Here is a 20,418-nt window from a genome sequence, read left to right as displayed (position 1 = left end):
CCAACAACACTAGAATATGAAACTCATGACATGTACTCAATATCTTCATCAGTACTAGGACATTGCAATGCTGACAATTTGAAGTGAGAAGCAATAGGTGTACTAACAGACTTTGCATCATGCATATTAAAACGATGAAGACCTTTCTGAATGTAATTTTGCTGACTAAGAAATGATACACTAGATTTTCTGTCTCTTGTAATTTCTATACCTAGTATTTTCTTAGCAGCATCAAGATCCTTCATCTCAAATTCACTACTTAATTGTGCTTTCAAAGTAGTGATCTCTTTCTTGCTCTTGGCAGCAATCAACATATAACAGCAAGTATATAGGTGATCCATTAACAAACTTGATATAAACACAGCTATCATACTGAGATCTCTTAAACTCATGTGCAAGCATAAATGAATCAAACCTTTTATACCATTGTATTGGAGACTGTTTCAGACCATAAAGGGACCTCTTCAACTTGCAAACAAGATCCTCCTTACCAGGCACAATAAAACCTTTAGGCTGATCCATGTATATCTCCTCCTCAAGCTCACCATGCAGAAAAGCAGTCTTTACATCTAGCTGCTCAAGCTCAAGATCATGCATAGCCACAATATCAAAGAATGCACGAATGGAACTATGCTTCACAATCGGGGAGAAAACATCATTGTAATCAATACCTGGAATTTGGCTGAAACCTTTTGCTACTAACCTTGCCTTAAACCTCGGAGGCTCATTAGGAGACAAACCTTCCTTTCTTTTAAATATCCACTTACAGCGGACAACCTTCTTTTGTTTATGCAAGGGCACAACATCCCATGTGCCATTCTTGTCAAGCGATTGCATCTCCTCTTGCATAGCAGAAATCCACTTCACGCGGTCAACGGATGCAACGGCCTCAGCATATGTAGCAGGTCCAGTATCATGCTCCACCTGTTCAGCACAACTCAAAGCATGATGAACAAGATTACATTCTTCAATTAAACGAGGACGTGGACCTTTGTTACGCCTTGGTCTATCAGCAGCAATGGGACTATTTATTTGCTGCAAAACATGTGATGAGTGCTGAACAACAGTATTATCATTTTCAGCAACTTCATTTTCTTTCTCCTCCACGTGCTCCATCTGCACGCTAATCCTCTGTGGTTCATCATCAGAAACATCAGAAAAATCAGTAGCATCAGAAACATCTGTAGATGAACTCTTATGAAACATGATAGCCTCATTAGACACAACATTCCTGCTATGCAAAACTTTCTTAGTTTCAGGATTCCATAACCTGTATGCCTTAACTCCTGAACCATAACCAAGAAACACGCACTTAACAGCTCTAGGCTCTAACTTTACATTATCAACATGAGCATAAGCAGTGCAACCGATAATTAACTCTCAATTGTGAATAATCAGCAGGTGAACCAGACCATACCTCAACAGGAGTTTTCTTATCAAGCGGAATGCAAGGTGACATGTTTATTAAGTAACAGGCGGTGGAGGCTGCTTCAGCCCAAAAACGTCTATGCATATCAGCATTAGACAACATGCAGCGAGCCTTGGAGATGATGGTTCTGTTCATCCTCTCCGCCACACCATTCTGTTGAGGAGTGTATGGGATGGTGTGGTGTCTGACAATGCCTTCATCGCTGCAATAATCATTAAAGATATTAGAACAAAATTCCATGCCATTGTCAGTACGAAGCAATTTAACTTTCTTTTATGTTTGCTTCTCTACCATAACTTTTCACTTTCTAAAAGTATCAAATACATCAGATTTTTGTTTCAGAAAGAACAGCCACACTTTTCTGGAGTAATCATCTATGATAGTAAGCATGTAATTTGCACCACCAAGAGAAGTCTTGCGGGAAGATCCCCACACATCAGCATGCACATAATCTAAAATCCCTTTGGTGGTATGAACGGAAGTATTGAACTTAACTCTTTTATGCTTACCAAAAATGCAGTGCTCACAGAACTCAAACTTACTCAAATTGCAGCCATCTAGCAGATCTCTCCTGTGTAGTTCTGCCATGCCATGTTTACTCATATGTCCAAGACGCATATGCCACAGATTAGCTTTATCATGCTCATCAGGAATAACAGCAGCAGCAATACCAGACAAAGTGCTACCTCTAAGAACATATAATTTTGCAGAATTCATATCACCAATCATGTGAACGAGAGAACCTTTTGATACCTTCAGAACTCCGCGAGAACCGGAGTGTTTGTACCCCTCAACATCAAGGGTACTGAGAGAGATCAGATTTCTGGCCATGCCAGGTATGTGTCTCACATCTGTCAGAGTGCGTGTCATGCCATCATGCATCTTGATCTGAACGGAGCCAATGCCCACGATCTCACGTGGGTTGTTATCTCCCATACGCACAAAATCTCCACTCTGCACAAACTCATAAGAACTGAACCAGACTTTGTTACAACAAATATGAAACGAACATGCAGAATTGAGGATCCACTCATTATTACCAGAAACACAACCAGCAAACACAACTAGGCAATCGCCATCAGAATTATCACTGGAAACAACAGCAGCCTTACCATCACCATCAGATTTGTTTTTCGGTTGGTAAGTACCGTTTCTTTTCTCTTTGTTCTGCAACTTCCAGCAATCATCAATACTGTGGTTAGTTTTCTTACAATACTTGCAGAACTTACCATCTCATCCCTTGGACTTTGAGTGACCTCTGTCGGTCTTGCTCTTATCTCTGTTGTAGTTGTTGTAGTTGTTGTTTCTGTTCTCGATCCTGCCTCGGACCTGCGCCTTAGATGACGAACCCTCTGCCTGCACCATAGATTTCATCTTTTCCCTCTGCTGGAGGGCCTCATAAACTTCAGCAAGGGTTAGTTCATCACGCCTGTATAACAAGGTGTCTCGAAAATTCGCAAAAGAATTAGGCAATGAGACTAACAGTATAAGAGCTAGATCCTCATCATCATAACTTACCTCCATGGATAGCAAATCAGAAACGATCTCTCTAAAGATCGATAGGTGGTTCATCACCGATGCACCTTCTTGCAGCTTGTGCGAGAACAACTTCATCTTCACGTGCATCTTACTGGTTAGATCTTTGGACATGCAGATCGATTCCAGTTTCAACCACAGCGCCGCTGCGGACTTCTCAGACATCACTTCCTGCAAGATATTGTTGGATAGATGAAGCTGAATTAAAGAAAAAGCCTTACGGTCTTTCCTCTTCTCTTCGTCGGTCCAGGTCTTGGCATCTTTCTTGCCAAATCCATCAAGAGCTTCATCCAGATCAGAAGATTGGGTAAGGATCGCCCTCATCTTCACTTGCCACAAAGAAAATCTCGTGGTGTAATCCAGCTGCGGTAGATCGAACTTCAAAGAAGACATGTCGCAAACCCTAGGTTGAAACCTGGGCTCTGATACCACTTGTTACAAACGCGATAAGCAAATAACGAAGAATGATAAAGGAACACACGCAGGGGACACAAGATTTTAACGTGAAAAACCCCTTCCAACAGAGAAGAGGAAAAAAACCACGGGCGCCAGCCAGCAAAACTTCACTATATCGGGGAGTGTTTACAAACGCCGTGGGATATCTTATAATCTGATAAACCCTAGCCGGCGGCTTACAAGAGGTATATATAGACGGTGGCATCGATCCGTCGACGGGCCTCGCTCCGCTCGTCAGAAGTTAGCCCCCCTTTAGAATGAATTTGGATCACAAAACAACATCTGGAACCTGTTGCAGGTGAGGGAGATGACGATGGAGCAGGCTGCCGCCCTGGACGAAAGCTACATGCGCAACAACAGGCCGACGCAGCAGCTCAACGGCCGCACTGTGCAGCTATATCACCGGTTTGGGAGAACAAGACGAACGAGGCCTGATCGATGTGCATCGGTCCTTTATAGACTATGGCACAAAAGTTATTGCAGTTACTTTTCTCTTTGGTTTCGTTTCACCAAAAGATACTATGTAGTTGTTATTTCTGAAGTCGTGTTAGGTTCCTAGCAAGATTTGCTCTGTCAGTTTGATGTGATATAGATTGAGGGATTTGGACCAACAAGAAATCTCACATTTTCGTGATGACCTGATCATGTGTGGTTATGCTTCCTGGAAGTTTACACTTCGATGTAATATTGGTTGAGGGATTTGGAAGATCGATCATCCTTTTGTCTGTACTATTTCTCTAAATTTCTACCTTGGACCAACATAAGGGTGTCATGGGCGTCTCTTCACTTGAACCATTTTATTTACTATTTGTTCTGGATGTATTGAATGTTGTACACTGTCCCACGCAGTATAATTCACTTCGACAAAGTAGCTGAAGCAGAAATTAAAAGAACATACGATAAAACTATTGCAACAAAACATTGTTGTTTGCCAACATACATGTTGCAGCAGCCACGGTTCATCAAGATGCTCATAAACCAAGAATTGTGTACATACTTGAACTGTAAATCCAGAAACGTTGGCACATTTTGTGCAACTTAAAGTGAAAAAACACAAGAAAAGTCACTCTAACAGAGTTCGTCGTATAGCTGTCATACATATACGTGTCTTGTCCTTTCCACTATGTTGTGAGCAACCGATACACGAGGTCTTTCAAATATCCAACAATTACGGATCCACCGAGCTTTGAAATCCGAAGACCCCATCGACGGAAGTTATTGGGACCTGGATAGGACAACCAAATTTTAATTGTGAGAGCAAAGATATCAATCCATCCTTTGAACAAGTGAAAATATTGCAGAATGACTAGAGCATCGTATTATCCTCCATGAAATGTTTACAAAGATATGTTGTGCCATTTCATACATTGTAACTTTTAACTAGTAATACTTAGTCTGAATTATTACATCCTTGCTAATTAACTATAGAACCATTCAATCATTCACAAACTTTAAAGACGTCCTAGACTTACAAAATTCATGAGGCAATGACATCCTTCAGTCAGTTTTATCTGCTGAGAGATAAAACAATTGTATCCAGTTATAAGAAACTAAGAAAGAAAGAAAGAATGTATGGTTTCGTTTTCAATGAAAAGGGAGCCAGGGAGCGATCACTGTTATTCTAAAAAAATAAGTAAAAATAGATTCAGTACAAACAATTGGAGGACAATGTGGATATATGTCTGTTGATATAATATCTTATGTATACTACTCATGGATAATTACAACTTATTACAGTTTCATGCTATCAGAATACTGCCAACTAAGGATTATATCCAGAACAGACATAATATTTGATAGGACTAGTACAAATGCCCGTGCGTTGCCACGGGTCTTCAAATTTCATTTCTCAATGCACATATATAATTCACAACTCATTATGAAATTCAAAACAAATCAGAGATATCATAATGTACTACATCATGATAATACTGGTTGCAATCATACGGAGAGGTGGAAAGGGGACTAACATACGGAAATATGTATGAGAACAAATCATACAATCAATTCCTTCCTCTTGGCCACTGTCCAACTTCATTTGGAGCGCCTCCAATAAAATATTCAATCTGTGTATCTCAGTTCGACAATTACGCAAGATCATGAAAAGCAACATCATCACAACAATACTCACTCACATCTCTCCACTCTCAAGTCTCTCCACTCTCAATCTCTCACACAACCACAACATACCAAGCTTAAAAAGCCGCACCCACCCTAGACTTGATCAAGATGAGATCAAGAATTCAAGATAATAGTATCCCTCCATCCTCACAGTCGACTCGGTGTGGCATCCAGTTCATACCAAGCTTAAAAAGCCGCAATCTCAAAAAAAGATTAAAATCTTGAGCACTACATGAACTTGATGTATTAATCGATCCCTACCCCGCCTGACCGACCAGTTACAAGTTACAGCTATCCTTACCATTGCAAAGATGGTTTTTCCGAGGTAATAGAAACAATTTATATTTTAATTAAAGTTATCAAAACCTAACTTTTAATGTGGCAAGAAGCGTCCAGCTTTAGAAACTGCTATAATAGGAAAATATAGTTGCATTCACCTGCAACAAATTGTTCCCACACGGAGTAATGCACTTGTTCTGTTTTCTCCAAAATTACTTGGAAAATAATATGAAATGAATTGCTTACCCGGCTTCAGTAGTAGGTCATTCACCACCACTGCAACCTAAATATTGCATGGAGATAAGCGTAGTATCAATTACCGTAAAACCATTCAACCTTTGTTAACTTAGCAACATCTCATATTTAATCAAGCACCTTATTGAAATGCTCGTATTGCCGGCAAAGTACAGCATAGTTAAAATCCTTGAGCCAAGCTTGCTTCTCCTTCCTCTGCTTCACATGCAAAAATAAAGGGAAAAATCATAAGGAGTTGTAACGACCAATGGGCACAAGATAACTGAATTTTTTTCACAAAATTCGTGTTATCAGTGGGTTCCCCGTTGTCATATTTGTGGTCATTTAACATAATTACTGGCACAAGTTGTTGATAAAAGAATCTTACTACGAATGCTAAAGTTGGTTGCATTCATTTTTCATCCTGAGTAGATCACATTTTCAGTTGAAGAACTGGTATAGAAAAGTGAAAGGTAAAAACTTCTAAAGCCAAAAAATTACCCCAATTCTAAATCTAGTGCCGATGTACGATTTCTCAAAATAGATAATGATGGAGCGCAAAAACATATCACTTATGTTCTGACTAATGAAAGTATATCATGATAATATGACAGATCATTGTGCCATGGCTAATTTAATTCATCTCGGAGCAACTTCTGAACATGATATGGGGCGTTGGAGGCCCATCTTAGCTACTTATATTTTGTGTGTTTTAAGGGGAAATTTAAATGCTAAGAGCAGCATCTTCACTTTTCTCTTTTCTCTTAAATCATGTACTGCTGTGGCATTTCCATTGTCATCATAAGAGCCAGTTGTCCTAGTTGTACGATACTTGCCGCCGCACCCGGCACTTGCTGAAGCAGCAACACCAGCTCCTGGGTTCCTAAACCATGATCCCACCTTGGCACCTTATCCTGAATTAGTGCAAACAAATGATAAAATCATCAAACATAAATAAATGCAAAGCAATAACTGAATCTAACTCAAACCAGATGCAAAGCATCATTACATGATCTGCATCCTTGTTCTTCTCCTCTATTTTGCCTTTTTTTTTTCCTTATTCGTGTTAAAGTTGTAGAAACAAGTCGAAATTCAATAATGTACCTACAGGGGGCTCATGTTGGCTTATTGGTTTCAAGTAGGGCATAATATACAGAAAACGGCATATCAGTACAACTGATAATCGATTCAAACTACCCCATATTTCCTAATACAAGTAATCTGACTATAGCAATGACAATCACAGTCGACAATTTGCTCCTTCAAGTCTTTCCTGTAAAATTAGGGTCCTACAATCACACGAACCAAACACACGTATACTCATCAGTAATTACCTAGATTACCTAGATAGTTCACGGCACCAGCGGCACACGTCGATGGAGCATGGAGATGTCCACCAATAGCACTCAGCGAGGATTCCGCGGCGCCCGCGGTGAAGACCAGGCGACAGCCATCAACCACACCCTGCGCGGAGGCGGCGGCGCCCAAGGTGAAGGCCCAGCGGTTGCAGATCCCTGTGAACGGGAGCCAGGAGGGCATGTGGAGGTGGGTGGATATGCTAAAGTAGAGCTCCCATATCAACTTGCAATGCTCCTACTTAAGCTCCTTCTCCTTCTTGTTCTGGTTCCTACCCGGTAACCCACCTCATCTCCCTAGCTGCGAATAATTGGCACAACAAATCATCACCCATCATGTAGGCAAAGAAAATTCATACAAAATGTATAGTTGCAGGAGCCATAGAAGACTGTGCTTTCAGGCAATCAACATTATTCAAAGAAAAAACTGAAAGTGAAGAACCTCGTATCATGGTTGAACAATAATACGACCATCTGTAGCCTCTCCTCAAATGTAGCATGGAGATAATTATGTACAGATATACGGAAACAATCTACACATGATTCACATGATTGAGAATTCAGAGAAAAAATTGAAAGTGAAGAACCTTGTATCATGGGTGAACAAAATAATACGACAATCTGTAGGCTCTCCTCAAATGTAGCATGGAGGTGAGTATGTAGAACTATACGGAAACAATCTACACATGATTCACATGATTAAGAAATAATTGAGGAAAATGCAGACATAAAGAAAGATAAGATTATGAACAGGAAATTGACCTCTATGGCTCAGCATGGAAAGTCTCCCATATTGACTCCCAATTCAATAACATTTCCGCCGGCTATGCGTAGAGGGTTGTGCTGGAATACTCTGGGGGCACCGGGCAGAGGTTCCGCGAATCAAGCCTTGGGGTTGGGGGCGGCGTTGAATCTTGCGTGGCCTCGAGCTGCGGCATGCAGGCCATTTCTCCTGCGGCAGATTGACCGTGCAGGTGGTACGCAGGGCCGTGGACCTCTCCACGACAAACGAGCTCCGGCTATGGCCGCCGCTGCGACGGGAGCGAGGCCCGATGTGACCAGGCATGGATCGCCCGATATTGGGGATGATGATGCGTCTTGTAGCCCAGGGCTGATGATGGTGATGCACAGTGGCGGAGCCTTGGAGCAAGCCCTGGGCCAAAAATTAAGCGCTAATAAAACTCTTGTAATAGTACATAAAATTTGGTAATATGAACATATGTTTTAAACTCAGGTATAAGAGCATCTCTAGCAGATACGCCAAACTGCAAACCGCAAACACGCGGATGCAGGCCGAGAAAAACGCGATTTGCAGGCCGAAAAAAGCTCGGGCGGAGCAGATCCCGCATGCGCAAACTGCATAACAGCATATAACATGCGGGATCTGCTCCGCGGGGGAGGCAGCAAACCTGTATACTAAACTGCAAATCAATGTTTTTGCACATTTCAACACAAATATTTGACATAGTTCATTTCAAACCAAGCAATCCGGCACAATTGCGCTTTTGCTTGAAATAGCAAGTATTGGACTCGCAAGTGCGCACAATCTTGTTGAAAAGCTCTCGCCGCATTCGGTACCGGCGGCGGAAAAGATGAGGAGGATAGATCGGTACCTCGGTGAAGTAATCGCGCATCAGCAAGTCGTTGCCGAGCTTGCGGTTGCGCGGAATGCAAAGGCGGCCGACTGTGGAACCATGCCGCCGCTTCCTTCGCCTGTCCATGAGCTCCTTCGCGGCGATAAGCACCACCATCTCCTCCATGTCACCGTCGAGCAGCTCGTCCAAGTCGGAGTCGGAGGAATCCGACGAATCTTCCATCAAAGACATGGCGGCGGCGCTGAACGGCATCTACACAGGCGGCGGGGCGAATGAGGGAGGAAAAACGCCGGCGAAATACCAAGAAGCTTGCGGGCGGCGGCGACATACCTTGCGATGGCGGCGGCGGCCGATTCGCGGGCAAATCCGGCCGACTGGGTCGCCGACGACCTGCAGCTAGTGGGGAATCGGTGCGGCGCGTCGGTGCCGGTGTTCCTAGGCGACGAGGAGGGCGGACGTGGCTGGGATCTGCGGCGGCGCGCGGCGGCGGCGATGCGCGCGGAAGGGGCGAGCTGAAAGTTCCTTCGCGTCTGATTTTTCTGTACCAACCCACGCCTTGCACGGGATGCAGATCGATCTGCTATGTAGGTTTGGCGAGCGCGGAAGCCGGCGCCTGGAAAAATATTTGCAGGTTTGGCCGATATGCGGGATCTGCTCGGGGTGTTTTTTTCGCCCATAACTGCACACGGGCGGTTATTATGCAGTTTTGGCAAATATGCCGTATCTGCTAGATATGTTCGTCTTTCCGTTCCTAAAACATGAATCGACTACAACCTACAAACAACTGTTTAACCATACCACAATCAGCATCTATATTGCTAAAAGGCTAAAACCAGCCCCTGGCTAAAACAACTACGGAGTACAAGAAATTACCAAGTTGAGGCGCAAACAGCAGGAGTCTGACGGTGCAAACGTGAGAAGAGGAAGCAGTGCCGCAGCAATCGGGCTCAGGGGCTACGTCGGCCAAGGGTCACCCGGCCGCTGCGCGGAGGAGCTGAGCACAGCGCCGCATGCATGCAGCACAGGAGGGCGGAAGCGGCGGCCTGGTAGGGCAGGAGAGGGGTCCGGCAAGTCAGCGCCGGCGTGGTCGCATGGGCGTGGAGGTGCGGTCCTGCGTGGCTGCGAGCGAGGGTTTCGTTGCTCTCTCCGTTGATTCCTTTCGGTCGAGCGAGGCAGCAACGGGGAGTTGGGCAGGATATCCAAACGCCCCGGACCGGAACTTTCGCTGCGCCCCGGCCATGGCCTTGTTGCCCTGGGCCTGGCTCCGCCCGCGCCATGGTGATCCGGATGTAGTGCGGCTGAGATCGGAGGCTATCCAGGCGGCACGGGTTAGCTCCCGGAATAGCGAGGCGACGATGGCGAGGGAGGAGACATGGGAGTAGGAGTAATCTAGCAGCATCGTGGAAGCGCCAATCGGCGGCGGAGGCGACCGGTGTTGGGTGGCAGCGGCAGCGATGGCGAGAGAGAGGAGACGGGGGAGGGAGAGATAGGCGAGGGAAAAGATCCGTGTTTCTAGGGAGAATGAAAAAACCATGTAAAATCGGTGGTGCGGAGGTGGACGAAATAAAACCGGCGGAGTGGAGATTGACGAAAAACAATCGACGGAGTGCCTTGGGCTGGCAACGAGGACGACGAAAAGTTTGACGTAGTGGGATGTTGGCACAATAGAAAATATGTTCCTCCTTTTTAAATAGTGTAGATGTAGATGTAGATAGGACCTGTCGTCTGCAGCCTCCCTTGGCTGCCCCTTCCCGCCCCGCCGGTCGTCGTCGCCTCCAGCCTGTCTGTTCCGCCTCTGCTGAGGCGCTGGCTTCTGCTCCGCTCGCCGCCGGTCCGCCGCAATCGCCAGGGCTCCGCGCTGGCAAATCAATCGCAGACTAGTACAGGTAGAGAGATGGGGAGGGAAGGGGCTTACGGGGCCGGAGCGGCGGAAGAGGCGAGATGCGGGCTATCGTGAGGGAGGAGGATCGCTGGGAGAAGAGCTCCTGTCACGAGGACGAACGACGGAGAGAATAAGTGAGTTGACGATGACTACTACTGTTCGCTTTTCTCCGGTGACTTTAAGATTTGTGCAGTCTAATCGGATGCTTCAACTCTTCAAAAGGACGCTTTTATTTTATAGTTTTCGTAAAATATATTAGAGGTTCCGGATCCACAAATTTTGGTTTCGGTCCCATATTTTTGGTTCCGTCTAATTCTTACCGTCAGATCAGGGTGGATGAACGGTTATTAAAAATGCCAACCACTCTAAAACTTGTATAATATATAAAGATGTTTGTACAAAGTTCCGTCAAAATCTAGTAGATCAGTTCACTAGATCACTGCCACGTCACCTCTGGAGTTTGTTATGTATACTAACAAAATTTGGAGTTTTGAAATTGTGCACGATTCACTATGATAGATCCACACTTCTATCACTTTACTGTAGCCTAAAAATATGAAGTATTTTGTAGTGAAATTTACATCTGTTATAATACGTACTTCCTTTTTTGACTGACGGGCCAAAGCTAGCCTGAACATAAATATCAACACAATCTAGATTACAAAGCCATTACAGAGGAGAGGACTCCCAAGGGGGAGTTAAAAGCCATTACACGACCTGGAGTCCAAAATGAGGCTTGCTTCGGTGTCCCCCCTCACCAAAATTTGAAGGGGTAAGTTTTTCCCGATGCCTTTTTTTTAGCCTGCAAAAAGCCTATATCAAGCCCTATATACACTCGTATAGATATAATAAGTTTACTCAATGTTCCTACCAACTGATATGGCCGATGGAATATTTTACGCATGAACGTTTCGGTTTTCGGCGTACACCATTATCTGCGCGTCTGATTACTGAATATTATACATTTAAACGGACGGTACAAGCTACTCTAGGGCTTGTACTTATGTCTTTTTATTCACTTTTAATCATTGCGCTCCTAGTTACGAAAAGATATGAAAAGATCTTGACCATTCATCTATTTCAGTTCACCAAAGTTTGAACCAAAGGGGAACACCGAAGCAGAAGTGGTCCAAAATTTTGGCGTTTACAGATGCTTCCCGTGTAATCCAGATTACAGATGCTTCCAGTGTAATTTTCCAAAAACATGCCATCTGCCTCCTAATTAAGGTGCCACAACCGAAGAATTTTAGCCCACCTTGGCCGCAGCACAGATTTTTGAGCATGCACAGGATCAACATTTTGCCAATTGGAGAAAATTCATGATACTTCTGCCTGCCAATTATGCCAAAAGAACGATCTCATAGAAAATGGATATAATATCCTCCAACATCATTGGACACAACCAAACTTTCCTTTTCAAAATTTTGTAGTAAATCTTTTAAATATGGTGTTCCAATCTTCGAAAAATAAAGCTCCCCTGCAGCTCGTCCTCCATTTGGCGTCGGCCACGTCACCATTTTGACCTTGGGTACACCATCCAGAAGGGTCGCAGACTACCCCTGAGCACGTGTTCCAAGTTGTGCGTTTGACCCGCCAGATTTCGTTGTTAAGACGAAATCCGAAACCGTATAGTGCAGACGCGGGATGTATTTTGGGGTCTGCTACTGGCCACGACTTTTCGCAGAGGTTGAATGAGACGCAGCTACCTTGTACTTGACGACGGCAACTTTTGTTCCTTCTCCATCTCTCCCTCTTCTAGTATTCTATTCTCTTCTGTTGCCCTGATTAAAATTATTGATTTTTGCTAGTCCTCGTCTGGTCCAGGTACGAGCTGGTGCCTGGCGGGGTGGCGGCGGCGGCCAAATCAACGGATTTCTCCTCTTGAATCTCCGCCCAACCTTCCTTCAATCCCACCTCCATCTTCTTCCTCCTGTCCAGTTCCCTCCTCAGTTCTTTCCTTTCCCTTGCTTCAAGGTAATACTTCCTGTTTCTATTGAATTCTCTAATTGGCCTTGCTTCTAGCTGTCCTGGCTTTGACGAAATTGAAATTCAGTTCCTGACACATCAAAACACTGAAATGTTTTCTTGCTATTGTTGTTCAGGTGGCTCGATCTAGCCGTGGGAATTCAGTCCCTGGCTTTTGAGTCATGGGAAGCAAATTCAAACCAGTTGGGCCAAGGTTTGCATGTGTTCTTGGTTTCTTTGCCAGTTTGGACTTGGATTAGCACCTTTCTGAATGAGAATAGCTAGAACTGGTCTGCAGCAGGCCAATAACCTGGCTTGCAAAAAAAAGAATCTGAACTGAATTTACTTGTTTTGGACTCAACTTTTTCATTCCAACTTTTCTTCAAGTGCTTGAATTTCATTCAGTCCCTTCTTTCAGATTGTAGGCTTCTTTGTCCAGACACCTTCAACTTCTGTGGCCTAGATTGAACAACCATCATCTCCAGTTTCCGAAATATGGTGGTGGCTCCAGATGGTGGTGGTAATGAGAAGAAACCTGATGGCGAGATACACGAAGAAGCCGCAGGAGGACCCGGGAACATCAACGTGAAGGATCACATAGCACTCTACTTCAGCTCACCCAAAGCAAATGGACACGCCTTTGAGCAGCTGCAGGAGACATCCTACCGGTTCACGCCATTTGAGGTGCCGTCCTCCAACCTGCAGCCATCAAGCTCCCCTTCCTCCTCGTCCAGGGAGATAATGCTCGGCGACCAACGAAACGGCTCTTCGGGGTCCTTCCGCTCGTCTCGAAGGTCCTCGAGGCGCTTCGCGATACCTCTGGTGAAGAAGATCGACTGGGGATCCTTGTGGGGCAAGTCCAAGGTGTGGATCAGGAACCCGGTGAACATGGCCCTCTTCGTGTGGGTTGTTGCTGTTGGAGTTTCAGGCGCCATCCTCTTCATGGTGATGACAGGGATGCTGAACCGCGTTCTGAACAAGGCTCAGAAGGACACCTGGTTCGAGGTGAACAATCAGATACTGAATGCTCTGTTTACCCTCATGTGCCTGTACAACCACCCGAGACGGTTCTACCACCTGGCCTTGCTGTGCCGGTGGCGAGCCGCCGACATGCTCGCGCTCCGGGAGATGTACTGCAAGGATGGGACTATCAAGCCCAACGAGAGGAAGCACATGATGGTGGTGATCCTGCTGCTTCACCTTAACTGCTTCGCACAGTATGCCATGTGTGGCCTCAACCTGGGCTTGCCGAGGAGCAGGCGTCCGCCAGTGGGCGTCGGGCTGACAATCTCGGTGGCAATATGTGCGCCGGCGGTCGCTGGCCTGTACAAGAACCTCAGCCCTCTCGGGAAAGACTACGAGGCACAGGCCGCCGATGAGGAGTCTGGTTCGCCGCAGCTCCAGAGAAAGACCATCGAGAAGCGGTACTCCTTTGCCATGCACAGTGTCGTCTTCGAGCAGGAAGGTGCTGCGTCGTCGTCTACGGAGCTTAACCCGGTGTGGAAGGGCGGCGTGTTCGACCTGTGGGATGACATCTCCCTCGCCTACCTCTCCATGTTCTGCAGCTGCTGCGTGTTTGGGTGGAACACCAGCCGGCTCGGGTTTGGCAACATGTACGTGCACACCGTGACCTTCATCCTCTTCTGCCTGGCCCCATTCTTCATCTTCAACCTCGCGGCGATCAACATCGACAACGACGGAGCAAGGGCCGCGCTTGGTCTCGGCGGCACCCTCCTCTGTGTGCTTGGCCTGCTCTATGGCGGGTTCTGGAGGATCCAGATGCGCAGGAGGTTCAGGCTCCCCGCCAACCATTTCTGCTGCGGCAAGCCGGACGTGACCGACTGTTTCCAGTGGCTCTGCTGCTGCCCCTGCTCTCTTTCTCAGGAGGTCAGGACGGCCGATGCCTACCAGATTGTGCAAGAAGATAGGATGCAACGCCACCATCGCAGAGACGATGATTCCAACTCGCAGGTCCACATGCCTAGCCATGGTGATGATGTGCAGCAGCAACAGCCAATGAGGTTTGCAGGTGTTCTCGTACCAAATGGGGCCACTAATACCAGTACCAACACAATACCACCTGCTGTACCTGTAGTTATACATAAATAGATAACAACTTGTATGGTTAGATAAATCAGTAAACTTAACTTTACAGATCTCACAGTAATTCATTGTACATTTAAGAGGATAAGGCTTCTAAATATTATTAGAGTATATACCTTGTTCTGATCCCCTTTCCCTGCTGAATTTTGAGAATGAAGATGCACCCTTTTGCATTGCTGTACATGTTAATACTCTTTTCTATGTCAAACTGCAATTGAAAGGGAGGAGAATCTGGCTTAGTTTTTGCACAAAATTACCATACAAACTGTGCACATTTTATCAAGAAATCAGCACAAAGTTTGTACTAGCTAAAAAGACAAAATAAAAAGGAATTCGCCCACCGTGGGGCTCGAACCCACGACCACAAGGTTAAGAGCCTTGCGCTCTACCAACTGAGCTAGACGGGCTTTTGAAATGGTTTCTCGGAAATAGTCATATGATCTTGGCAATGTCTTAAACAAAAAAAAATGGAAAGCACTGACAAGTGAGAATAGCCATGGATCAGCACAGTACTTTAATAGAAGAACAAGAAATAAAACTGGTGATGGCACTCCATCATTAATGACCATATATGGCACTCCAACCGAGACCGAGAGAGGCTATGGCCACCAACAGGTTTATCTATCCCCAACATGTAAGAGGTCAAGCACTTCTTTGTTCCAAATGAATGACCTGATATTCAAGTTGCTTGCTCTCCAGCTCATTCATATCACGCCTTATGTGCACGTCTTCTCTTCATATTTAGGAGTCAAGGATCCCTGAAGGTTGTTGGCCATCAAGTTCAATACAACAGTTATAATAAGGTAGCATTAAGCTGTTGAGAGAAAGGTCTGGTTGTGTGACTGTGCTACAGAACAGAGATGGACTTCTCGTATGAGCTAATGGTTCGACAATGACAGATTGTGCGGGCAGCTAAGATGTGAAATAAACTCAGTCCCAATGGGATAGATGGTGAAATGATTGGCAACGTTCTCCAATTCTTCATGAATGAAGAGTATAGTTTGACTTTATTGGTTTTGAAGCAGATTTGTGTTGCATAGCTCAAGATTTTAAGCCAACAAATCATATGATTTAGACTTTCTACACTTAATTGTGGCAATTAATTTCCCAAAAAAACTTGAGCTAACTCAATATATCAGTACTGTGTCCCGTTATGCCATGCTGTACATTAGCTTATTATTTTCGCCTAACTAGAGTCCACAGTGAATTAAGAGTCTACCTTAACTCTTCGGAACATTTTTCTAACCTGCATGCATATTATTTGGAGGGGCTAAACAGAAGAGAAGTGATTAAGAGTCTACCTTCATGATATGGAGGGTGCACTGGAGATTTGTGATACCATTTAATCAAGTGGGCTGATGATACTAAACATGTACCTCTCTGAGCTTCTGAAAATCGATCCTGCATATCAAACCAAACATCAATTTTCAACTTGAGACAGAAGTTCTATTTGTTCATTCTACCTTGATCCCTACTGAACACCTTAACTGTTAATAGTTGCCTCTGACTGGGCACGATAGAACCAACCTGAACAGCAATGAGTTTCTATTTGAATTTATGACATCAATTCACTTTGGATTACCCATTATGAGGGCATAACTTGCAACAACATACAAAATCTCACAGTAGTGCACATATTAGGAAATTTTAAATGGACCATGGAACTAAGGGGATCCCTGACTGTTCAAGAGATAATGAACGGCCGATACAAAACAGTACTGGCATAACTCAGATGTCATGACCCAGACTGTTTTTGCAATCACCAAAAGTCTCCACAACTGCATTGTCCATTCTTGAAATGGTGAAATCTATTGGCATCTCTGACAATTATAGCCCTTTTCCTGACTAAGGTCATGTACTTGATAACAGTATGGCAATCTCCACATACACGGAGATTCTTTGTAACAAAAATGGTCTTATCTTCACCAAGAGTGAGGATGCCAAAAGCTATTGCTAACTTTTCGCTGTGGTAAAGAAGTGCCTTTTCCTTTTCCTCGTCCTCAAGATCTTGTAAAACAAAACTGGTATCAGCCTGGTAACCCAGTTTATTAATATCTACGAGGATGCTATCCAGCTCTTGATATATCTGAGGTGATTGTGGATGAGATCTGTCTCCACCAATAAATGCATGTAGAGAGCCATTTATCTCGATCCAACTGCAGCCAGGACTCTTCTTAAAACCCTTCTCCTTCTGTAATATTCGAACTTCTGCCGCCTCATCGAATCTACCAGCAGCGCTGAATATGTTGGACAGCAGAACAAAGTTGCCAGTCCCCTCAGGTCCTAGTTTCTGGATCATCTTAGCCACTTGCTTTCCTAAGTCAATGTTCTTATGAACCCGACAGGCACCAAGCAAGGCACCCCATACACGAACATCTGCTTTCAGTGGCATGCTCTGGATAAACTGATAAGCTTCATCAAGGAAACCCCCTCTGGCCAAAAGATCAACCATGCCGATATAGTGCTCCATCCTTGGAGTTATACCGTACTTCTGTTCCATCATGTGAAACCAGCGTTTCCCTTCAGTCACAAGTCCAGAGTGGCTGCACGCCGAAATCAGGCAGATGAAGGTGACATCGTCCGGTTCACAAGCTCGATGCTTCATGTCTAAGAACAATGCGGTGGCTTCTTTCCCGAGTCCATGGACTCCGTACCCCGCGATCATCGTATTCCAGGACACGATATCCCGAGCTGGCATCACATCAAAAATCTGCCTGGAGAGATCAATCCTTCCACACTTTGCATACATATCTATCAAGGCATTACATATAGAGGTTTCAGGTGCAATTCCACGGACTATGACAGAGCCATGGCTGCACTTCCCATGCTGCAAAGCTGCCAGGTGCGAACAGGCTGGGATGAGGGACACCATTGTGGCAACATCCGGCTCGACGTTGCAGGCCTGCATCTTCCTGAAGACGAGAAAGGCTTCGTCTGCCATGCCATTCTGCACGTACCCTGATATAAGCGCGCTGTAAGAAACCGTGTCCTTGACGACCATCTCATCAAAAAGCGCCGTAGCCTCGTCGGTCAACCCAGCCTTGGCGTACATCGAGAGGAGCGAGTTCCCCGCGGTCAGGTCAGAGCGAAGCCCAGATTTAGCAAGCAAGACGTGCAGCTGCTCACCGATACGGAGGTCGGCCAGGCTGGCGCAGGCCCGAAGAGCGCTGGCGACAGAGGTCGGAGAAAGAAAACACAGTCCTTGCGCCAGCATGTCCTTGAACAGACGGAAGGCCTCCAACATCCGGTTGCAGAGCACGAAGCCGCCGATCAGCGCGCTCCAGGTGACGTCGTTCTTGTCGGCCATGGCCTCGAAGACGCTGCAGGCGTAACGCAGGTGCCCGCACTTTGCGTACATGTCCAGCAGGGCGGTGCCGACGAGGACCCCGTCCTTGTCGTGGAGACAGGCACGGACGCTGTAGGCGTGCACCGACTTCCCCTGGGAGAGCGCCCTCTGCTGGGCGAGCAGAGGGAGGAGCGAGACGAGGGTGGAGGCGTTGGGCCTGAGGCGGTCCTGCATGCGAAGGAGGCACGCGAGCGCGTGGTGGTGCATGCTGTGCAGCGCGTACCCGGCGAGCATGGCGTTCCAGGCGACGGCGTCCCTGGCAGGCATCTGGTCGAAGACGTTGGTGGCGTGGCGGAAGAAGGCGCACTTCATGTAGAGGTCGATGAGGGCGGTGGAGACGAAGAGGTCGGCGTGGAGCCCCGCGCGCGCGGCGTGGCGGTGGATTGCACGGCCGGCGCGGAGGTCGAGGCGCGCGGCGCAGGCTTTGAGGACGAAGGGGAAGGTGTACTTGTCGGGCGGGACGCCGTCGTGGAGCATGGCGCGGTAGAGGACGAGCGCGTCGGCGGCGAGGGCGGACCCGCGCCAGGAGTAGGCCCGGATGAGCGCGTTGTGGGCGCGCACGTCCGGGCCGGGGATTTGGTCGAACAGGTGGCGGGCGAGGGCGAGGTTGCCCCGGGCGATGTGGTCGTCGAGCTGCTGCTGAAGAAGGCATGCGTCGGAGGGAGGCGCGACGGTGCAGAGGTGGCGGGCGGCGGTCGGAGGCGGCGGCGGGTGGTGCGGTAGTGCGGCGGACGGGTTCAATTTGGCGGGAAGTCGGAGCCGCATCGCGCATGGTTTCCTCTGCTTTCTTTGGAGAAGAAGAGATGAAAGTAGTTAACTTTTCGGCAGTGCTAGAAATGGCCTATTTTAGGGAAATGCACTTTGGCTTCATAGGAGTATATGCTCTCTTTACCTGAATCCACATTTCAAAGTGTTAAAAAATTCTAAACTAAATTTTTACATGTACATATAGATATTTTATGTTGGTACACAAGTTTTTTTTAAAAAACATTTTTCTGTGGCTGCTTAAAAAAGACAAATTTTAATGATGTAACACGACTACGTATATGATATACTTTTGTCTTTTTATACACCGTACAAAATGTTGTTTTTCCACGAAAATTTGTGAACGAACATAGAATGTCACGATGTATACCAAAAATTTTATGTCAGATTTTTTTTGACATTTTTAAAATTATTATTTTATTATTTTCTGTATGGGTGCATATGCACGTGTGTGCCAAAACGCCACCTCCCCCATTTTAGGCCTTGTTCGGCGTTAGAGTTTTAGTGGGGATTTATAAGGATAATCCGCAACAAATTCTAAATCCCCACTTATTATAAATGCATGTTTGGTGCTAGAGTATTGGGCGAGTTTAATCCCCGCTTATCCCCATTTTTCTCAAATCTTAATCTACCCCTATCTAGTGGATTAGGGTGGGTTTTGTGGGGATTAGGTGATGCTACCGGTTCACCCAATACTCTACGGTATTATCCCACTAATTCTCACAAATACTGTAGTACCAAACAAGGCCTTATCTGTTTGGGCCCAATGTCTTACTCATAGTTGTTGGGTTATACCTTCTATTGGTGAGATGTTCCTCTTCCCCTACAATATTCACAAGACACGCGAAAGGGTTTTGATAATTCTAAAAAGAAACAACAAAAGGGTTTTGACCCTTGTGAGTTAGGGGTATAATCATCCTCCTAACCAAGTTGCTGATAATTATCATGTAAAGATTGTTGTCCTAACTTAGTTCCATGAACTCCTCATTCGAAGAGGAGCACACTCTAAGGTCTTTAGAGTCGTTACAATATCTATGTTTGCAAACACTCGTAAGATGAAAGCCGAGTGTGGAATATCATTCACTTTATAGCATATGTGATAAGGCCTAAGGGCTAGGATGTGCCCAGATCCCACGAATTTGACCAATGGGGTGGATGAATGAGGGGGAAGAAGGTGAAGAACAAAAGATCCAAACAAGAACACACACACACAACCCAACACAAACCAATTTACTCCCTTGGTAGGTTAGACCAAGCCAATAGAACCACTTCTTAGAGAGACCCTTGGGTAGAATCTAAGAGGTGAGAGATTGGTGAGGAGATCCAACTAGAACTTGGATGAAAGAGGTAGA

At 45.8% G+C, this 20,418-nt stretch overlaps 2 protein-coding genes and 1 non-coding gene across 5 annotated transcripts; 1 reads left to right on the top strand and 2 right to left on the bottom strand.

Moving 5' to 3' along the window:
- The first annotated feature begins 12,511 nt into the window (after positions 1-12,511).
- LOC127346106 (uncharacterized) lies at positions 12,512-15,079 on the top strand. 3 transcript variants are annotated; one of them, XM_051372630.2, is made up of 4 exons: positions 12,512-12,596; positions 12,712-12,861; positions 12,990-13,066; positions 13,271-15,079. In XM_051372630.2, the coding sequence occupies exon 4, from the start codon at positions 13,348-13,350 to the stop codon at positions 14,959-14,961; it is 1,614 nt and encodes a 537-aa protein (XP_051228590.1). In that variant the 5' UTR covers positions 12,512-12,596; positions 12,712-12,861; positions 12,990-13,066; positions 13,271-13,347; the 3' UTR covers positions 14,962-15,079. The 3 variants fall into 3 exon arrangements, with proteins under 3 accessions (XP_051228590.1, XP_051228589.1, XP_071684885.1); XM_071828784.1 differs by having other exon boundaries at positions 12,559-12,573; XM_051372629.2 differs by having other exon boundaries at positions 12,517-12,861; positions 13,278-15,079.
- Positions 15,080-15,289: 210 nt separating this feature from the next.
- TRNAK-CUU (transfer RNA lysine (anticodon CUU)) lies at positions 15,290-15,362 on the bottom strand. The gene has a single exon. It is a non-coding gene; the product is annotated as a tRNA-Lys (tRNA).
- A 906-nt stretch (positions 15,363-16,268) lies between these two features.
- LOC127346105 (pentatricopeptide repeat-containing protein At3g16610-like) lies at positions 16,269-19,119 on the bottom strand. The gene has a single exon (XM_051372627.2). It carries the CDS (start codon positions 19,064-19,066, stop codon positions 16,715-16,717), a length of 2,352 nt encoding a protein of 783 aa, XP_051228587.1. The 5' UTR covers positions 19,067-19,119; the 3' UTR covers positions 16,269-16,714.
- Positions 19,120-20,418: the final 1,299 nt, after the last annotated feature.

Source organism: Lolium perenne, chromosome 3 (assembly GCF_019359855.2).
Source record: "Lolium perenne isolate Kyuss_39 chromosome 3, Kyuss_2.0, whole genome shotgun sequence".
Lineage (NCBI taxonomy): Eukaryota > Viridiplantae > Streptophyta > Magnoliopsida > Poales > Poaceae > Lolium > Lolium perenne.
This window is presented reverse-complemented; position numbering and strand designations above follow the sequence as displayed.